The sequence below is a fragment of the Macaca nemestrina genome, chromosome 4 (genome assembly GCF_043159975.1).
Source record: "Macaca nemestrina isolate mMacNem1 chromosome 4, mMacNem.hap1, whole genome shotgun sequence".
NCBI classification, from domain to species: Eukaryota; Metazoa; Chordata; class Mammalia; order Primates; family Cercopithecidae; genus Macaca; species Macaca nemestrina.
The window spans coordinates 118,660,756-118,681,644 of NC_092128.1; the positions used below are offsets into that span (position 1 = coordinate 118,660,756).

A 20,889-nucleotide genomic window follows, 5' to 3' on the forward strand; every position below is an offset into this window, starting at 1 on the left:
GGCAGGAGAATGGCATGAACCTGGGAGGCGGAGCTTGCAGGGAGCTGAGATCCGGCCACTGCACTCCAGCCTGGGCGACAGAGCGGGACTCCGTCTCAAAAAAAAAAAAACAAAAAACAAAAAAACAAAAAAAATCACATGTAATAAGGTGAATGTGAGAAATAAAAGAGCTAATTACAAAGGGTACATACTATTTGAGAATTCTTGTCTGGAGCTCCCGTGTTATCAGGTTATGTGCTGGACCAAAATCTGGATAGCATACAAATATTCTCTAAGAAATTGGCAAATTCCAAAATTAATTCCCAGTCATTGATCCTGAGGCAGAGCCTGGATACATCAGCATCTTTCCCTCTCAGCTTCTTGCTGGTTTTTGTATGTCGTAAGTGTGGGGCAGTGCAATGCAAGTACATGGATATCATTGGCACAATAAAGGGGCAAGATGTCATTAAGTTGATGAAAAAATCTTGGAGAACTCTCCAGAGTAAACGATTTGTCTCCAATCATTGACAAATGAGGCAAAGTCACAACCATCAATAGTAATGAAAGAATAATGGTACAGATGAAGCAATGAAAGATGTTTCTGAAGATGAGTAGCAAAGCATTGAGAGAGGGTTTGGGAAATTCTGAAATCCTTCCTCAGAGTTGTTATAATGATGACCCTCTCTTTATAACTGGCCTCTGAGGAAGGCCATGCAAAGGAAAGGAAAGAATCTTATAGAAAGTAAAAGATCACTATATAGGTTCGTTAGAAAATTTTGCCAAAAACAAACCACTTAATTCATTCTTTGTTTTTAGTATTAATACATAATTACAACTACAACATAAATTTTTGTAATTGTTGATTTTGTTTTTCAAGGTAAAGTCCTAATAAGATGTTATCCCGTTATTTATTGTGGTGTTTTAAAACTTCTTTTACGTGGATTCAGTTTATATGCCTTGTTCCTTTGTAATGAAACTTTGAATAAGTCTAATAGGTATTATTCAATAATATGAAATAATGCAATTATTTTTGTTAAGCTATGTTATTTTTCTTTAGGAGGCCCTGAGAAACAAATTTGTAAGAAACTTTGTAGAAATGCAGTTGCACATTGATGTAGACAAACTTACTGAAAAACTCCAGACATACGGTAAGCGTGCTGATGGATGTGGTAGTGTTCTTCTGCCTAAATGGCTCTGCCACTTAGGTGGGTCCTCCCCCTTGGGCCATGACGTTGCTAAGTGACTTCCAGCAGATCGCTTTTCCTCTCTCAGTTTCTGTTTTCCTATCTGGATCCTGAAAGGCTTGAACTAAATACACCCCAAAGTTTGTTCATGCCTGAAGTTTTTTTGATTCACTGATTCAGGACTTAACTACTAAAGAACCTAGTTAAAAAGGAAGCTGCCTGATTCAAACACAAGAATTGTGAATTACAGAATAAGTTTATAAAAGAAATTATTATTATTGAGTTAAAAGTAACTTGAAAGCCATTGCATAGATTTGAAAATGAGAAACTCAGATAAAAACATTACGTATCAGTAAACATTTATTGTACCTCTGCGACTGATGAATCTGTGAATTCATTTAGGTGTTTTAACAAACATTTGCTGGACACACAAGGAGAGCCAGTTCCGTGAAATAATCCAGAAGGGCATAAACTATTCCTGTTCACCATGCAGTGCAGAGAAGAAGATGACTGTGCTTAGAAACTGCAACACTGTGGCAAAATCAGCAATCAGGGCCCTGCCAGAGAAACTCTCAGCAGCCTAACCCAGTTGGCAGGGACCTGGAGTCAGAGGAAGGATGGGTGTCAGGCTGTTCCAGGTCCCTGACTCCGTCACGCTCTGCTTGTGCATGGGAAAGGGTTTCGGATCTGCCTTACATATGAAAGTCAGAAGAAGGCAAGACAGTTTATGAGACATAATATAGTACTTCCCTTTAAAACAATTTCTGGTGAATGTAATACTTAAAACTACTTCAGAAAGGTTAATCATATTTTAAAATGTTTTGTATTTTAAATGCATTACATAATTTTTTTCAATTAATTAAAACACCTTTAAAAAAAGAAGTAGCACTGGAAAGCTTATAACAGTGTCCCCATCTTCTGTTGCTGGAACCAAGGACTTACATGGGTCCGAGAGATCCTGTGTGGAACACAGTTGTCTCCTGAGTTTGCATCTACCGTGGTGCTAGTGTTAATGCAGATGTCTTAGAGTGTGAATTGTACCTGAGCCACGTTTGTCCAACACGTTGCTGCTTAGCCGACACTACTTTTGAATAGGTTTTCCCACATGTAAGCTTCCGTTGTAAAATTAAGAGAAAGTTCCCTAGAAATTTAGAACTTTTCCTACAAGTGTGTTGGGACACAGAATATGAGATTCACATGGAATTTTGAGATCCATGAAGTGTGATCCTCTCTTCTTTCTGCTCCTGCCTGATGCTGGAGGTTGAAGACCATCTCATCCAGGTGAATGTTGGCTATTTTCTCCCACCCTGTACAGCCCTCCAGGAGCAGGCACAAAGTGGGGTCAGGCGTTCACGGGTGGGGTGGTGGTGAGGAATTGATCACTGACTGGATGCAAATCTCCTTTTGTAACTTAGCTAACAAATGAACTCACCTTACTGCATGCACCCTTTTAAAATTTATTCCTAGGTCATACTCACTTTTCTTCATCCTATAATCAGTATCTGGAAACTGAGGTGACTATTTGAAGATATATTGATGCAACTTCTGGGAATATTTGCCTAATCATGCTGTCATTTTTATTCATTATATAACTTTTATTTTATTTTTATTTTTTTGAGACAGAGTTTTGCTCTTGTCACCCAGGCGGTAGGGCAATGGAGCAATCTCGGCTCACTGCAACCTGCGACTTCCGGGTTCAAGCAAGTCTCCTGCCCCACCCTCGCCAGTAGCTGGAACTACAGGCACGCACCACCATGCCTGGCTGATTTTTGTATTTTTAGTAGAGATGGGATTTCACCAAGTTGGCCAGGCTGGCTCAAACTCCTGACCTTAGGTGATCCTCCCGCCTTGGCCTCCCAAAGTGCTGGGATTATAGGCGTGAGCCTCTGAGCCTGGTCTCATTATATAACTTCAAAAAATAACTTTTTGCTTTATTACAAAAAGTATATATGTCCGTTGTAGAAACATTAGAAAATACAAATAAGCCAGAAAACAAATCCACCTATAATCTTATCACCACAGACAGCTATTTTAAAAGCCTCAGAGTTCTTTTTTAGATGAATTTATATGTACTCATATGAAGATAAGTATATGTATTTTCACAAAAATGATTAAACTGTTCATATAATTTTGTTACCTGATTGCAAAAAATTAAGATGATTATAAAAGTTTTTTGTATCCATAAACATTGACTGTTACTAAGAAAAAGTCCCTTCGTCTAGCTTTGCCTTCCATTTCACTCCATAGTACGAATTTAAACTTAGGAATTTCTTTAGGATTAGTCGTTACATATCTAACTGATATACCTGTGGTAGTATTTCTTGATTTATTTGTTACAGGAATTATCAATTGATTTCCTGTTCTGAAAGATGCAGATTTAGTTTTGTACTACATCATTTCCCTGATCAGTTGCTCCCACTATGCTAATATGACCATTTTAGTTGTCATAGAACAGTATGAGGAGATAAATGTTGTTCAGTGCAGAGCCAGGCTATGCATTATAATGACATTCCCGTATTTACCATGTCTCCCTTTTCCTAGAGTTTTATGCTCTCTTGCTATTACATGAAGCACTTGTTCTCCATTGCTCCCACCTCCTGTGTGCCAACACATCATTTTTATGTTGAGTCCTTTTGTCTGTGCAAATGCCACCCAGACCCCCTACCACGCTCCACCTGGGCAGGCTGCCCGCTCCTGCCAGCACCCAGCTGCTTTCCTAGGAATTCTCTGCTCTGCTCTCCTGGGGTGGATACCATGATTCCTGGGCTCTATGTCCTCCTTTTTGTTTTGTTGTCATGTTTTGTGGGTTCATATTAATCAGTGTCGTCCTGAAAAAGAGAATGAGAGAAAAAATTCCTGAGTGATTTTACTCAGTAAAGTAAAATTACATCTGAATGATATGTGGAAATATCCCCTATTTCATTACCAATAATTTTGTATCTCTTCTTTCTCTCTCCTTTTTGTTTTTAATCAGTCTTGTCAGTCTTTTAATCAGTCCTTTATTTTATTTTTTTATTATACTTTAAGTTCTAGGGTACGTGTGCACAACATGCAGGTTTGTTACATATGTATACTTGTGCCATGTTGGTGTGCTGCACCCATCAACTCGTCAGCACCCATCAACTCATCATTTACATCAGGTATAACTCCCAATGCCATTTCTCCCCCTTCCCCCCTCCCCACAATAGGCCCCGGTGTGTGATGTTCCCCTTCCCGAGTCCAAGTGATCTCATTGTTCAACTCCCACCTATGAGTGAGAACATGCAGTGTTTGGTTTTCTGTTCTTGCGATAGTTTGCTGAGAATGATGGTTTCCAGCTGCATCCATGTCCCTACAAAGGACACGGACTCATCCTTTTTTATGGCTGCATAGTATTCCATAGTGTTTATGTGCCACATTTTCTTAATCCAGTCTGTCACTGATGGACATTTGGGTTGATTCCAAGTCTTTGCTATTGTGGATAGTGCTGCAATAAACATACGTGTGTACGTGTCTTTATAGTAGTATAGATTTATAATGCTTTGGGTATATACCCAGTAATGGGATGGCTGGGTCATATGGTATTTCTAGTTCTAGATCCTTGAGGAATCGCCATACTGTTTTCCACAATGGTTGAACCAGTTTACAATCCCACCAACAGTGTAAAAGTGTTCCTCTTTCTCCACATCCTCTCCAGCACCTGTTTTTTCCTGACTTTTTAATGATCGCCATTCTAACTGGTGTGAGATGGTATCTCATTGTGGTTTTGATTTGCATTTCTCTGATGGCCAGTGATGATGAGCATTTTTTCATGTGTCTGTTGGCTGTATACATGTCTTCTTTTGAGAAATGTCTGTTCATATCCTTTGCCCACTTTTTGATGGGGTTGTTTGTTTTTTTCTCGTAAATTTATTTGAGTTCTTTGTAGGTTCTGGATATTAGCCCTTTGTCAGATGAGTAGATTGCAAAAATTTTCTCCCATTCTGTAGGTTGCCTGTTCACTCTGATGGTAGTTTCTTTTGCTGTGCAGAAGCTCTTTAGTTTGATCAGATCCCATTTGTCAATTTTGGCTTTTGTTGCCGTTGCTTTTGGTGTTTTAGACATGAAGTCCTTGCCCATGCCTATGTTCTGAATGGTATTACCTAGGTTTTCTTCTAGGGTTTTTATGGTTTTAGGTCTAACATTTAAGTGTCTAATCCATCTTGAATTAATTTTCATATAAGGAGTAAGGAAAGGATCCAGTTTCAGCTTTCTACTTATGGCTAGCCAATTTTCCCAGCACCATTTATTAAACAGGGAATCCTTTCTCCATTTCTTGTTTTTCTCAGGTTTGTCAAAGATCAGATGTCTGTAGATGTGTGGTATTATTTCTGAGGGCTCTGTTCTGTTCCATTGGTCTATATCTCTGTTTTGGTACCAGTACCATGCTGTTTTGGTTACTGTAGTCTTGTAGTATAGTTTGAAGTCAGGTAGTGTGATGCCTCTAGCTTTGTTCTTTTGACTTAGTATTGTCTTGGCAATGCGGGCTCTTTTGTGGTTCCATATGAACTTTAAAGCAGTTTTTTCCAATTCTGTGAAGAAAGTCATTGGTAGCTTGATGGGAATGGCACTGAATCTATAAATTACCTTGGGCAGTATGGCCATTTTCACAATATTGATTCTTTCTATCCATGAGCATGGAATGTTCTTCCATTTGTTTGTGTCCTCTTTTATTTTACTGAGCAGTGGTTTGTCATTCTCCTTGAAAAGGTTCTTTACATCCCTTGTAAGTTGGATTCCTAGGTATTTTATTCTCTTTGAAGCTATTGTGAATGGGAGTTCATTCATGATTTGGCTCTCTGTTTGTCTGTTAATGGTGTATAAGAATGCTTGTGATTTTTGCACATTAATTTTGTATCTTGAGACTTTGCTGAAGTTTCTTATCAGCTTAAGGAGATTTTGGGCTGAGACGATGGGGTTTTCTAAATATATGATCATGTCATCTGCAAACAGGGACAATTTGACTTCTTCTTTTCCTAACTGAATACCCTTTATTTCTTTCTCTTGCCTGATTGCCCTGGCCAGAACTTCTAATCAGTCTCTTAAACACGATTACAAGTTTTCACAGTGTTCAATACTTCTTATATCCTTTTCTATATATTCCAACCTATTTTTTCTTTATGCTTTAGTATGTGATTTTTTTTCTTACTAGTTTTTAAATTAACACATTTTCTCTTCAGCTGGGTCTAATCTGCTATTAAACATACCGATGAAGTTCTTCATTTAAGTTGTTGCATTTTCCACTTAAAATTTAAATTTTATTATTTTAGAATAGTTTTTAGCTCCCTGGTGAAAGTCTATTTTCATCTAATTTTGGACACAATAGTCACATTTTGGAAGTGCATGTTGTGAGCTTTAATACTTGTCTTTTGTGGGTATTTTTAAGTCTATTTTTCTCTTGTTTTTTGGTTATTTTTCTTGCCTTGTCTCCAGGAATATTAAGGATTAAGAAAATCGAAACCAGATATTATAAATGGAAAATTGTAGAAATAAATTTGAGTCTCCTGATAGTGCTATCTTCCTCTAGATAATGTTATTTTCTGGCTTCTGGCAGAGAGCTAGGGCAGGGCCACGTTCTCCTAATCTAGTTGGGGATGGAGTGGATTGATGGAGGTACACTTCAGCCTTAGTAGGGAAATTTCCAGTTTCCTGTATTCCTGGATAGATGCCCTATTTGGGTGGGGTGGGGGGTCTCACCTATAAAACTGATATCAATTAGGGACCATGTAGATCCTGAGTTCAAAGTCCCATGGACCACTGGAGACTCAGCCTCTCAGTTTTTGGCAGGACCAAATACCAGGCTTCCCAAAGTTCCCTTTTCTCTTGCATCTCTGACCTTTGAGCTTTTGCTGCCTTGGTACCTCTTTAAAGTCTTTATATAGATTTTCTTTTTTTTAAATTTCAATAGGGTTTTGGGGAACAGGTGGTGGTTGGTTACATGGATAAGTTCTTTAGTGGTGCTTTCTGAGATTTTAGTGCAGCCATCACCTGAGCAGTGTACACTACACCCAATGTGTAGACTTTTTTAAACTTTTAAACTAAAATCTTTATATAGATTTTTTAAAGGTCATTCATATTTTCTGATTGTTCTTGGCAGGAAGCTTCATCTGCCCCACGTTGTCTTCCATTACTCTAAGTGGGGGTTTCCTCAATATGGCCTTTCAATCTGAAGACGATGGCTCTTCAATTAAGGGGAGTTTTCTTGTCATCGTTTCTTTGATATTTTTACCTCTCTATAAAAATAATGCTATTTTAACTTTAGTTTATTTTAAAATTACTATTACTGTTTTCTATTTGTTTATTTTGAGTTCTCTCTTTAATGTTGGAGGGTTTGCTTTAAAATTTGGTGACATTATGAGCGAGGCATAAAAGTGTTTTGGTGAGTAGAAGTTATTGTGACTCAGTTCACATTAGTAGTTCCCAACTGAGGATGATTGTGTCCTCCAAGGGGTGTTTGGTTATGTCTGGAGATATTTTTGGTCGTCACAGCTGGTCACAGCTACTGCCACCTAACAGGTAGAGGCTAGGGGTATTGCTAAACATCCTACACTGCACAGAGCAGCCCTCCACAACAAGGAATTATGGGCCCAAAGTGTCTGTAGGGCCTAGCTTGATAAACTCTCATTTAGAGAAATAGGATGGAGTCACCTCTTGAAAACAAATGTCAGGAGGAGACACACTGGAATGTTAAATCCTCTGGTCTGTTTTGGCTGATGCCTGCCATGTCTAGGACGCACCTGATGAGTCCTCAGGTGTATACACTGAATCAGGAACAATCATCAACTTGTATTACTATCTTGAGCTTGGCCTCACATTACTGTAGAATTTTATACTATGTTGTTTTATGTCAACCTATATGTGAACCTCAGTATTGTTTTGGCCCTTTCAGACTTAAAGTAGCCTGTGTTTCTTTGCCACGCCTCTTGTTCCATGGGCCCTGTGTGTTTTTCTTGGCCCAGTTTTACTGTATACTGTGAGACGAAGCGACCCAATAAGAGCCGTGACTGTAGGACTCTCACCAGGGGTTTTGCCCATTCGTTTCCTGTCCTCTGTAATCCATCTTTCTCACATAGCAGTGCCCTCATCATTTAGGTTGGGGAGTGTAGTCGAGGTCTCCAAAGTGATGGAACATGCAGTCAATACTAGACCACATTTTATTTTTATTATATCTAGTGCATTGTGCAGGAGCTGTTACCCAACAAGGATATTGCTTCTTTCCTCCCAGAGGAGGGAGATCTGCCTAGTGTCCTAAGACCTAAGAGTTTTTGTGTGGAGCTGCTTTTCTAATTTGTAATTAATGCCACATAATAATGTTTTAGTCAACATTGATCTGCATACATGATGATGTTCCTATAAGGTCATAATGAGCTGAAAATTCCTACTGCCTAGTGACTTCGTAGCCATCATCACATTGTAGAACAACACATTACTCACTTGTTTGTGGGGATGCTGGTGGAAACAAACCTACTGCACTGCCAGTCATATAAAAGTCTAGCACACACAATTATGTACAGCACGTAATACTTGATCATCATACTGTAACTACTATGTTATTGGCATATGTATTTAATTCAATTTGGAGTGTATTTCATATATATGTGTGTGTATATATGTGTGTGTATATATATATATGAGTTAAGTGTAAAGCAGCCTCAAGTAGGTCCCTCAGGATGTATCCAGAAAAATCCATTGCTAGCATAGGAGATGACAGCTCTATGTGTGTTAGTGCCCTGAAGACCTCCTTCCAGTGGGACAAGAGGTAGAGGTGGAAGAAAGTGATATTGATGATAATGACCCTGTGTAGGCCTAGGCTAATGTGTGGTTTTGTGTGTTAGTTTTTAACAAAAAAACTAAAAAATAAAAAAAATACCTGAAAAGTAAAACAAGCTAGCTCAAAGAATAAGGATATAAGGAAAATATTTTTGTACAGCTGTACGATGTGTTTTGTATTTTAAGCTAAGTATGATTACAAAAGGGTCAAAATGTTAAAAAATTAAAAAGTTTATAAAGCATAAAGTTACAGTGATCTAAGGTTAATTTTTTTTTGAAGAAAAATTTAAAGAATAAATTTAGTGTAGCTTAAATATACAGTGTTTGTAAAGTGTAGAGTGGTGTATGGTAATGTCCTAGGCCTTCACATTCACTCACCACTCACTGCTTCATCAGAGCAACTTCCAGCCTGCAGACTTTATTGATGAGTACTCTATACAAGTGTATCATTTAATACCATATAAAATCTTTCACGTCATATTTTTATTATACCTTTTCTATGTTTAGAGATTTTAGATAAACAAATACTTAACATTGTGTTACAATTGCCTACAGTATTCAGTACAATAACATTCTATGCAGGTTTGTAGGAGCAATAGGCTATGCTATACAGCTAGGTGTGCAGTAGGCTGTAACATCTAGGATTGTGTAAGTCCACTCTGTGATGTTCACACACAATGAAATTGCCTAATGCTGCCTTTTTATGCTGCATTTCTCAGAATGCATCCTCATGTTTAAGTGATGCATGGCTGTAAGATGTACCTATGTCTCCCAATTATATGCATGATAAGAAAGCTTAAAGCCTTCTCCAAAGCAGTTTCGATTCTGCTACTGGAAGATAATGAAAGTCACACTATCGTGAGACCAAGTCACTCTTCACTGTGTTTAACATCTGCCATTTTATGCAGTTAAATTGTCTAACCACGCTTACTAGGCAAGCTTATAGTGCAGCCTATTCCAAATAACAAATGGTCAGCAACATACAGATGCAGTAGAAAAATGTCTCCAGTTTGCTCTACACTGCAAAATTTAACAATCTCCACTTCTCCATTAAAATAAAGGCCCCCGCAATGCACAATATACTTTTTGGTTTTCTATTTTCTAGTTGTTCTGCTTACTTTCATGCAGAAAAATTAATTAAAGATACTTAGTTGGAGCCACGCTCTCTCCTTATAGGTGTTACATGATAATAGCACTTACTGTAAATCAGGTTATAGTGTATATATAAACTTCAACTACATTTACTTTTCACAAAAATTTCATGGGTAATTTTCCTTTACTTATGCTACAGATGAAGAAAGTGAAACTTTTACAGATTAAATAACTATCTAATGCAAAACAAGATAAATAGTGCAATTGCCATGGGAGCAAAGCCATGTCTTGTCAGCTTTGCAACAACAGTGGCCTGCACTCCTGGAGCAGTGACAGCGGGGGTCAATGCCACTTCTATGTTCCCAAACCAGGTTATCCCAGCCCATGTCTTTTGTGGGTCTTGCTTTTTGATGCTTCCCAGGGCTATAATTGCCCATAAGAATATCCAAGTTTAGCCTCATACCCACACTATTTAGAAATCAGAAGAACCCTCAAGGGAATTTTCATTCACAGCAATTGCATACCCCATAAATACCAGTCATTACGGTAGCATTTCACAGCTATCTCCAGAACCTGAGACCTCAGTACTTCTAGCAGGTGCTAGGCAGTGTTCCAGAGCCCATGGAAAATCATGGCGTAAACATGATGAAATGTCCAAAGGAATCACTTTTGCAGCAACATTTTGAGGGCAATGAGATCATTTTATACTAAAAAAATGAGTAGACTAGTACAATATAACATTTTCACACGCAAAAATCAGTTATTTCGTGGAATTTTCACCTTCTCAAGGCTCATCCAGGATCCTGTCTTCTTCTTGCACACCCTTATATCCACCCTTCTCCCTGGGTGGGGTAGCTTGAGAAGTGCAATGCAACAAGGCACTGTCGGCACAGTCTGCTGGAGTCATCAGCCAAGGGCTGGTTCAGAGATGTGGTGCCATCTTAGAGAAGGAAATAGAGAAAGCAGACAAGAAATGGTAAGACTGCTGGTGTCAGCACTGGCTCCGCAACAGCCAGTCCAGGCCAGCTGTCCAGCCCTGGCCCTCTGTGTTCCTACAGCAGATAAACTGGGGTGCTGAGTGTTTCATTTTGGTTGGGTTGGGGTGGGGCTGGAAATCTGGAAATTCCCCTACCACACAGGACATTGCTTTGATTGTGCTGTGTTACCTGAACTAATATTGGAGTCTTAGAGCAGAATAAAGGCAGTGGAGTTTGTCTGCTCCTCTACTGAAAACAACTTTACATAGTGTATTAGTAACTGTGATACTAGGAAATAGTTATTGAGTGCTCTCTATGTGCCAGACACAGTGTCAAGCATGTTACGTGTTATTCTACCTCATCTTTGGAAAAAGACCATTGAGCAGATGATTATCATTTCCCTTTCACAAAGAGGACAAGGATTAAACAGCCTCAGATGTCCACTGAGGGGTGGTGAGCAGACACCCAACTCCATCTGACCCATTTGCCACAAGGCCCAGTAGGCGGTGGAGATCCTGTGTCCCCATCTCCAGGCCAAATGGGCACCATGCCAAGATAAATTCTTTAAACCAAACCACATGACTTCTTGTTGAGTGAGGTGGGCTGGACCAGACTGCTAGCCACCCTCTAATCCTTCCATGTCAGTGCCGAGGGAAAGGCCTCACTGGTGTGCCTTGCAGCGGCTCAAAGGCTCAGAACTTTTCCAAGGAACTCTGAGATGCTGTGTCCCAGTTGGGGAACTCGGGGGACTCATGACACTCTGAGGCAGAACATGCTACGCTGTGGATCCTTCTACCTCCTCTTTGATTGTGTCATCCAAACACCAAAGGTCCTTTTCTGCCTTAAACCTTAGAAAGTGTTGACTATAAAACTAAATGAGAAATGAAAACTGCTGTGCAATTACGTGTTTCTGCTATTGATGCGATTTGAAAACTGTGGCTTGAACTATTTTCTTCTCACTGATTTTTCCAGTGAGCTTGTTTTATTCTTCTATGAATTCAGTTTGACGGTCTTAACTTAACCAGGCCCTTCAGGCTCTACCAAATTGGGAATTATGGGAGGATTTCTATGAGATGTGTGTGAGAGCTCCGATGGCAATAGTTAATTGATTTTCTGCTTTAGAGTTTACGAAATGGCTTTATGTCTTTTTTATATTTTTCATCTCTCTCTGGAAAACAGTACCAAGATTTTCATTCTTTCTAAAATATAGATGATAAATCCCAGGCTTAGAGACTGACTTTTTCAAGGCACTACAATATTCTGTGGAATCAAAAACCCAATTCTTTGAATTCCAGATCATGTAATTCTTCTACTATGTGTTAGGCAGGGCTGTCTGGAATTCCTGATGTTTAAATATTTTTGACACACAGAAAGCAGAAGTTTAATATGGTTCCACTCAATATAAATGCAGCCTGGTGTATTTGTAAGAAGGTGGACCCCAAAGCTAGATGGCATGTGTTTGAATCATGGTTTTGAAACTTACTGGTTGCTTATATTCTTTGTCCCTTAATTCCTATACTTTAAAATGAACATGCCACTAGCAATTCCTTGTGGATATAAGGATTCAGTGAGACAATACACAAGTGCCCAGAATTGTACCTGGCACGAGACTGACACTCATACAATGATACTTCACTATTATTGTAGATAATTAGCAAAAGCTTCATTATCAGAAATCCAGCCTTCCCAAATCCTTACACTCATGTCTTGGCCTGAGATCTGAAAATTACTGGAATATAATAACAGCAGTTACAACATAACAACAGTCTTTTCTTTGAGAAACTGTTCAATGCAGGTTGAGGGGATGAAGGGCAGAAGGAGCCCCACACTCCTTGATGTTGTTTGGAAGCTTACATGTTCTCAGCCATCTGAAGTTGGTGGATGGAAACTAATCTTTCCTTACCAGGGAAGAAGTTGAGGCTAGGACAGGTCAACTGATTTTTCTACAGACCTCAGAATGATGGAGATGGATCTTGATGTAATTTCTTGTTCAGGGCTGGCCCCCCTTTACAGAGCCCCAACACCCCTTTCAAACCTGAGTAGGGTGCCAAGCAAGCAATGTCCAGACTTAATCCAGAAACCTTGGATGCCAAGAGGATCTGGGAGCAGGGAAACCAGTAGAGGAGGGAAGTGAGCATGAGACACAGAGGCAGCCGTCAGTGGGGACTGATGCTGCCATGTTTGGTGACAAATGCCTGGGATGGCAGGTAGGCTCCAAGCTTCGATGGAGAGTGGAAGTGAGCACAGGGAGCAGCTGACTGTCATTTGGAAAGCTGAGCATTCAGGAGATCAGTGAGATATAGGAGGGCCAGCAGGAAGCAGTGCCTGCACACAGAGCCAGGTATAGATTGTTGTCTGTCATCATACAATGGAGGGCAAGTGATGGAACCTGCAGGCAGAGGCTGCCCCCAGATCACAGAGGAGAAGAACAAAGTCAAGGGCTGACACTGGAGGCACACCTAGAGAACTTCGGTTCCACAAAATATTTCCTAGGTGGACACTTGGAAGTCTGGTGTGGAATGTTACAGTGTGCCTGTCAGAGGTGTTGGAACCAGAGCGACTCCATTTCGAGTGAGGGCTAGGAAAATGAGGCTGAGACTTGCTGGGCTGCATTCTCAGAAAGTTAGGCATTCCTAGCCTCCAGATGTTTACAGTTAGGGAACAAATTAATAACGTTTACGAAACAGCCCTAGACTTGGGTGCGTCCAGATATCCTGATATCTGGACAACAAAAGCATTCTGAATAATATCAATTCTTGCAAAATATGGTAATTGAGAAAATTAATCCTTTATCACAAATCCTTATAGTAGGACATATTTCCCTATATCTGCAAGCATTGTACCTGGGGTGGATGTGTTCCTCCTCTTACTTTTGGGAACGTCTATCCTACTCTGTCTATGGAGTGGCTGTTCTTTCACCACTTTACTTTCTTAATAAACTTGCTTTTGCTTTGCACTGCGGACTCACCCTGAATTCTTTCTTGCACGAGATCCAGGAACCCTCTCTTGGAGTATGGATTGGGATCCCTTCTCTGTAACATTCCCAGGAATCACCAGCAACAAACATTGTTGGATAGAGAATGCATTTGTATATTCAATAGCAGAATAACATAGAACTGGAATGTTAGTCATTCAACACTTGTCCCAAAGTACATCATATTCTTTGGTACAAGTAAAAGGTCCAAGAAATGTTAAGTGTCATATGAATTTGTAAGCCTGATCTTGGAAGATTCTAAACATGCTTGCATTTCTTTCTGACTTGGTATTTCCCAGACAGTGGATGGTTCTGGCCAATCTGATAGATTTGGGGTTGGGTGGAGGCTAGTTGTAACCGAGCTCCTTTAGGAGAGCTTTTTGAGAGGATTATGTGTCAGAAGCTGAGGTCTCCCCACTGCTTGAGACTGGGTTAAGCAGCTCCCATAGCTGAGAAAGTGATCATTGGCAACTGACAACTGCCCCACAATGATTTTGTCTACAGAGTTTTATAATTTGCTGTGTGTTTTTGTGCATATTGTGGGTTTCTAAAAACACACTGATATGCTTTCAGGTGTGTTCAGTTTTTCTCAATTAATTTTTAAATTTTCTTGATAAAGTCCTGAGCGGAAAAAAAAAAAAAAAAAAAAAGCCCTTGATCTCATTAAGGAGTGGGTCCTAGGGTGGGTGGAGACTCCTTTGCTGTGAACGTCACACCAACTAGATGAGCAGGATCACTTCCTCTTGTACCACCGAGGGTGAAGGCACATTCGCCTCACCTGATATGATGGGGTGGCCCTGGGCATCTTCTGCTGGCAGGGCCTCCTGCAGAACAAACTTGATCAGCTTGGTTCCCCACACAGCTCCACCACCCACAGACTCTGCCATCTTTCCTGCTGCTTTTCTTCTTGAGGTCATGTTCTGAGCATTCCCACGCGGCCTTGTTCTAGATCATTTGGTTTTTCCAGCTCCTTCCTGAAACCAGAGTGAAAATACTGAGATAGCCTCAGTCCTTTGCCCTGAAAATGTTTGATGTCAGCATTCATAGCCAAGGTGTTGCTACTTTACTCTGCTCCTCTATTTCCATTTCCAATGCACAGATCCAGGACAGAGACTATACCAGGATTTGGTTTCCTCAGTGCCAATGCTCCTTCATAATTGCTTTTGCAAAATTAATGTAATAAAATGACTTTCCCAAAATGACTGCTTCAGGGAAAGCATGTTTTTTTTTTTTAGAATTACATGACTCCAGGCTGAAACTTTTTTTCCCTGAGCTCTCCATGAGAGGGTCTTTCCTAACACATGTAGACTTTCCCTCTGATGTTTATCCTGTTGTCTCCAACTGTGTTTCCTTAGGCTGCTGTATTACCCTTTGTGCTTTAACTGTTTTTTTCCCTCATGTACACGTAAGTATCAGTGTTACAGAACATGCGTATAAAAGGGGGGACTTTACACTCAGCAAGCAAATGGCAAATTTCGCATATGACTAAAATTTGACTCTTTTGAGCAATTTTTAGTGGAAGAATTCATATTCATTTTCAAATTCATTTGCACAATCTCCACTATATGAGCGGTAAGCACTGGGAAGAAACAGAAGTTGATCTGTCCTAATCTGTTCACTTTCCTCAGGAGGGCTGCTGGATGAGATGTTTAACCACGCAGGCGCTGGACACTTCCGTTTCTTGGGCAGCATCTTGGTCAATCTCTCTTCCTGCGTGGCGCTGAACCGTTTCCAGGCTGTGCATTCTGTCGACATCCTGGAGACTAAAGCACATGAACTCTTGCAGCAGAACAGCTTCTTGGCCAGTAAGTACTCAACGAAAAAATACGTTCAACAAGGTGCCAACTCCTGTAAGTTGTCATTTTGGGAGTTTCTCCCTAAAGGTGTCTTACGATAGCTCAGAAAGAAAAGAAGTCCTTTCCAGATAAAACATAAAATAAAGCAGAATTAGTTGCCTTAGATAAAACATAAAATAAAACAGAAATATTTGCCTTGGTTAATAAAAAGTTGTACCTTATGCCATAGTGACTAATAACGTTTTCACCATCCTAGGACCATTGCTATTTACTGCTTCTGCTCTTACCATTTTATGACATCATGTTCTGGTTAAATCTCACTTCATAAATCATACTATTCCTGATTAAAATTATACTCTAATTTCCTGCATCACCTTTACTTTGATCAGAGTATCTTGATATCCTGGTTGGGGCGGAGAGCAGGCAATGGTCAACTCTACTCCATTATTTAATTGTTCACCCATTCAAGATAAATATGGTGATGCTCTCATATTCTTTTGGAATATACATTTAATTATTTTTAATAGAAGTTTTCTATTAGTTTGTTAAGGTTGCTGTAACAAAGTATCGCAGACTAAAACAAGAGAAGTTTATTGTCTCAGAGTTCTGGAAGCTAAATATTCCAGATGGAGACATCCACTGGTTTTTCCTGCGGGCTATGAGGAGAGGATCTTCTCTAGGCCCCTGTCATTGGCTAGTAGGTGGCCATCTTCTCCCTGGGTTTCTGCACCTCATCTTCCCTCTATGTATTTCTCTGTGTTTAAGTTTCCCTCTTTTTATAAAGACACCTGCATATTGAGTTAGGGCGCACCCTAACGGCCCTCATTTTAACTTGATTACTCTTTAAATGTTATCTCCAAATATAGTCACATTCTGAGGTACTGGGGGTTAGAACTTCTACATATGAATTTAATAGCGGACATGATTTAGCTGTAATAGGCTTTATGAATGCAATTCAAAGAATCCATGTGGCATAAAATAGAATCCATGTATTTAAGTTATGAATGATAAGTAACCCCAAAGAGATGGATTCTGCACATTAACATCTGCAATCAAGAGAAGAAATCCCTGCAAAAATCATCTAACAAATAATTTATTTGTGTTGATTATACCACAGTTTGCTTTTATGAAAAATACAAAGCAGCACTGGACAGGGAATTAAGAGATCTTGGTTTAGGCTTACCACCAATTGCCTGTGTGACTGAAAGTCAGCTTTGCCCCTGGGGGCTCGGGCTCTGAGTCTGCAGGAGTGGAGGGCTGTGAGTTTCAGGCTCCTGCAACTTTCTTGTCTTGCCCAGTGTAGACGTGGTTAGAGCCACTCCCTGCAGTGTGGTAATGCTTCACTTTTCCTTTTCTGCCACTAGGTATCATTTTCAACAATTCCTTACTCGGCAAGAGCTTCAGATCAGAGTCTGTCAAACTGCCACCCTATGTCTCCTATACAATCCGGACCAATGTGCTATACAGCATGCGAACAGATGTGGTAAAAAACCCTTCCTGGAAGTTCCACCCTCAGAATCTACCAGCTGATGGATTCAAATATAACTACATCTTTGTCCCACTGCAAGACATGATCGAAAGAGCCATCATTTTGGTGCAGACTGGGCAGGAAGTCCTGGAACCAGCAGCACAGACTCAGGCGGCCCCTTACCCCTGCCATACCAGCGATCTGTGAGTAGCCTGGGGCTGGAACCACCGACAGTGAGAAGGGCCTTGCATTTGGCAAGCTGAGGAGAGAAAACTCTGAGTTTTTCTATGGTTATTTCAAAAAGCGCTGTTAAAAAAGTTCACCACCCACTTTTTAATTTTGTAAGGTTCATTTTTTTTTATATGCTTGTAATCTTCAGGTAGAAGAAATATATAATGGTTGAGTTAATACAATCAAGTGAAGTTTTAAATTTGACATCAGGCATCATCTACAGTTTTAAATACACTTAAAATATATTTGATGAATAACATTCACAAGGGCTGTGCATGTCCAACAAAAGACTCCACTTATCTAATCTTGGGAAAACTGAGGGAGGTTATTTTCTCTGCAGTGCAAATCCTTAGACATAGGCTGTATACTGGGCAGGGTGGCGAGGGATTCCATACAGGCCTTGATCATGGCTTAGGTACCCATGAAGTAATAAGGGAACATTTAGGAGTTCAATTGTATAATTTGGCTGGTAACATCTACAGGAATAGAGGGGAAGCTCAGTGAAGGGCTGGAGCAGCTGCACAAGAGGACTTGGAGGGGACATGATGGAGGCATTAAAGCATCCATCAGGGAGGCCAGGCAGGGGATGTTTGCAGAGAGGACAGGAGGCTGTGGTCGGACTGGGGCTCAGTGAACCTGAGGGTGAGCTTGGACACCTTGGCAGAGTCAGACAATGAAAGGACTTCAAAGCTCACCAAAGGGGGGTGAGCCGTATTGCTGTGGGCTGTGGGGCTCAGCCTGGATTTCTTACTTTCCTCATGGTACATACTATTCTCATAAGCATCCTGCTCCCACAGCTGGCCTGGCTCTGGATAACACAGGTCGTTCATTTGCAGTCCCTGCATGCTGGCTCTGTTGCAGGGCCTCAGGAAGTTACCACCTTCTTACAATACTAAAGGGACAGGTTTGCGTGTTCTATTAGTTATGAGAACAGGGACAAGTACTCATCCTTCATCGAGACACTGCCAGTAACAACTCACGGCACCTCCCACCCCTGACTGGGGTAGAGCCATGGACCACCAAGCAGAAATCAGGACTGCCTCTCTACGTGACTGGGCGACACACATGTAAGGACAGGTGACTTGATGTCTTAACCCCTCCTTCCCATCTAGTAATATGCCGCATACATAAGAGCACATCCACACATTTTTTTTATGAAAATGCTGGTGGTACAGGAAGAACTTTCCCACAGTGGGAGGATAAAGGCTGAAGATCACCTGACTGGATTTATCTTGGATAGCCTAGTGTGGTGCAGCGAACCAAAGGTCAGCAAAAAAGAGACTAAGGCGACATTTTCACTCAGGGGCTGCCTTGTTAGTCGGACTGTTAGTAAGCCTCTTAACTTCTTTCTTTGTAAAATGACAGCTTTTTTTTCTTTTCAAAGTGATGATATTTTTGGCTTTGAACATTTTCAACCAGTGATTTTCTGCTCCTAAAGCATTTTTCTTGGAGGTGATAGCAGCAGGAGCAGAACCCGAGGAAACTGCTGTTGTTGGCTAGTTGTCACGCACAAACACTTCATCCTCAGCTCAAACACCTGAGAGGTCTGAGAATTAATTATCTGTATTAGATACTGAGAGAAGCCAATGTTTTATTATGCTCATTTTCTAAAGGTAAACCTCAAATCTACCGCATTCTGACAGTCTCCTAGCTCCAAAGTATGCTATGATCTCCACCCATGAAAGAGGGGGGTTGTGCTTACGTGGATGGGAAGATGACAATTCCCTCTGCTCCTGTTCACAGGAGGAGGCTGGGGGTTTACTTTGTCCACTCTGACACAGGATATTTCCCAAGAAGGCACGATGGGAAGAACAGCATACACTCCTACAAATGTATTGGTTGAAAGCTAGAAATGGCCTGAATAATCAGTTTTCAATTCCTACTGATTGGCCGGGCGCAGTGGCTCATGCCTGTAATCCCAGCACTTTGGGAGGCCGAGACGGGTGGATCATGAGGTCAGGAGATCGAGACCATCCTGGCTAACATGGTGAAACCCTGTCTCTACTAAAAATACAAAAAAGTTAGACGGGCGTGCTGGCGGGCGCCTGTCGTCCCAGCTACTCGGGAGGCTGAGGCAGGAGAATGGTGTGAACCGGGAGGTGGAGCTTGCAGTGAGCCGAGATCGTGCCACTGCACTCCAGCCTGGGTGACAGAGCAAGACTCCGTCTCAAAAAAAAGAAAAAAATAACAAAAAAACCCACAAATCAATTCCTATTGATCATAGTGTATGGCTAACGGACATTGTGAGAGAGCTAGAAAGGGCGCATTGAGGCACATGGATGGAGACGTATCTTTTTCACCCCTTCAAGATAAATTCTGATGTATGAGAAACATTCCAGCCTAAAACACTGGAATGAGTGGAATGCCCAGGTATGATTCTGGTGTCATGGAATTACCTCTTATTTTACTACTGGGACACTGCAACATAACTCCTCAGAAGCATTGTCTTACTTCTCTGAGAAAGATGAAGAAGTATTTTACTTCTCTGAAATATTTAAATCTTTGAGATTTCTCATTGTGCTACATCCTTCTTTCATCGCTAGTTTCAAAGTCTCCCTTTCTTGAGGGCTTAGAGTACCTGCAGTGATTGAAACACAGTCTGAGATCTTGAAAGGACTCAGCCACTTGAGTAAAAATCCTAAAGCACGGTTTGTCCTGTAGACAACATTTGTTAAACATTTTTTAGTAGTTTCCTCCAGCTTACTAAATGAGCTACATATTCATTAATTGATGAATTTATTCAATGACATTTATGTACTATTTGTCAGTCTCTAGACTGAATCAGTAAAGAAAATAAGTAAACCAGTAAGGAAAATAGGCGAATCAGTAAAGATAATAGGTAAAAATCCCTGCTCTGGTGAGACTTACAGTCCAGGGAAGCAGGGATGCCACAAATACAATTAAGAAGACAATTGCATTGAATGATAGGAAGCAGGAAGTGCCGTGGAGTTGGGAAATAGGATGAGTAGGGTCAGGGACACTAGGAGGGGAAGATGGAATTGTTAATGTGGATGGGGTAGACCCTATCAGGAAGGTACCATTTTAACAAAGACTTGATGGGATGCAGAAGCACAAGGGGAAGTGTGTTCTAGGGCAGAGGAACCCCCCATGAAAAGGCCCTGTGGTAGGAGTGGCCTAGGGTATGTGTGAAAAGTCATCAGACTGCACAAGGGTGAGAGGGTGGGAGATGAAGTCCAAGAGCTGATCATAGATTGTGTGGTTGCAGGTGATTGGAGTGGTATTAAAAGACTGAAGGAGAGTTTTGAGCAGGAGTGATATCATCATCTGACTTATACTGTAAAAGTCTTGCTCAAGCCGTTGTGTGGAAAAGAGCTTGTAGGGGTATGTGTGGGACAGAGAAATCATTTAGAAGGCTGTTGTAATAACCCAGGTGAGAGAT

At 40.7% G+C, this 20,889-nt stretch overlaps 1 protein-coding gene across 4 annotated transcripts in view; it reads left to right on the forward strand.

Moving 5' to 3' along the window:
* Nucleotides 1-20,889, forward strand: part of LOC105492357 (ATP binding cassette subfamily A member 13) — a 454,445-nt gene that overhangs the window by 119,347 nt on the left and 314,209 nt on the right. For all 4 annotated transcript variants that reach the window (XM_011759379.3, XM_024796198.2, XM_024796197.2 and 1 more), the window contains exons 24-26: nt 1,037-1,127; nt 15,623-15,799; nt 17,155-17,461. In XM_011759379.3, coding sequence (XP_011757681.2) covers nt 1,037-1,127; nt 15,623-15,799; nt 17,155-17,461 — 575 coding nt within the window. The remainder of the gene's footprint in view (nt 1-1,036; nt 1,128-15,622; nt 15,800-17,154; nt 17,462-20,889) is intronic.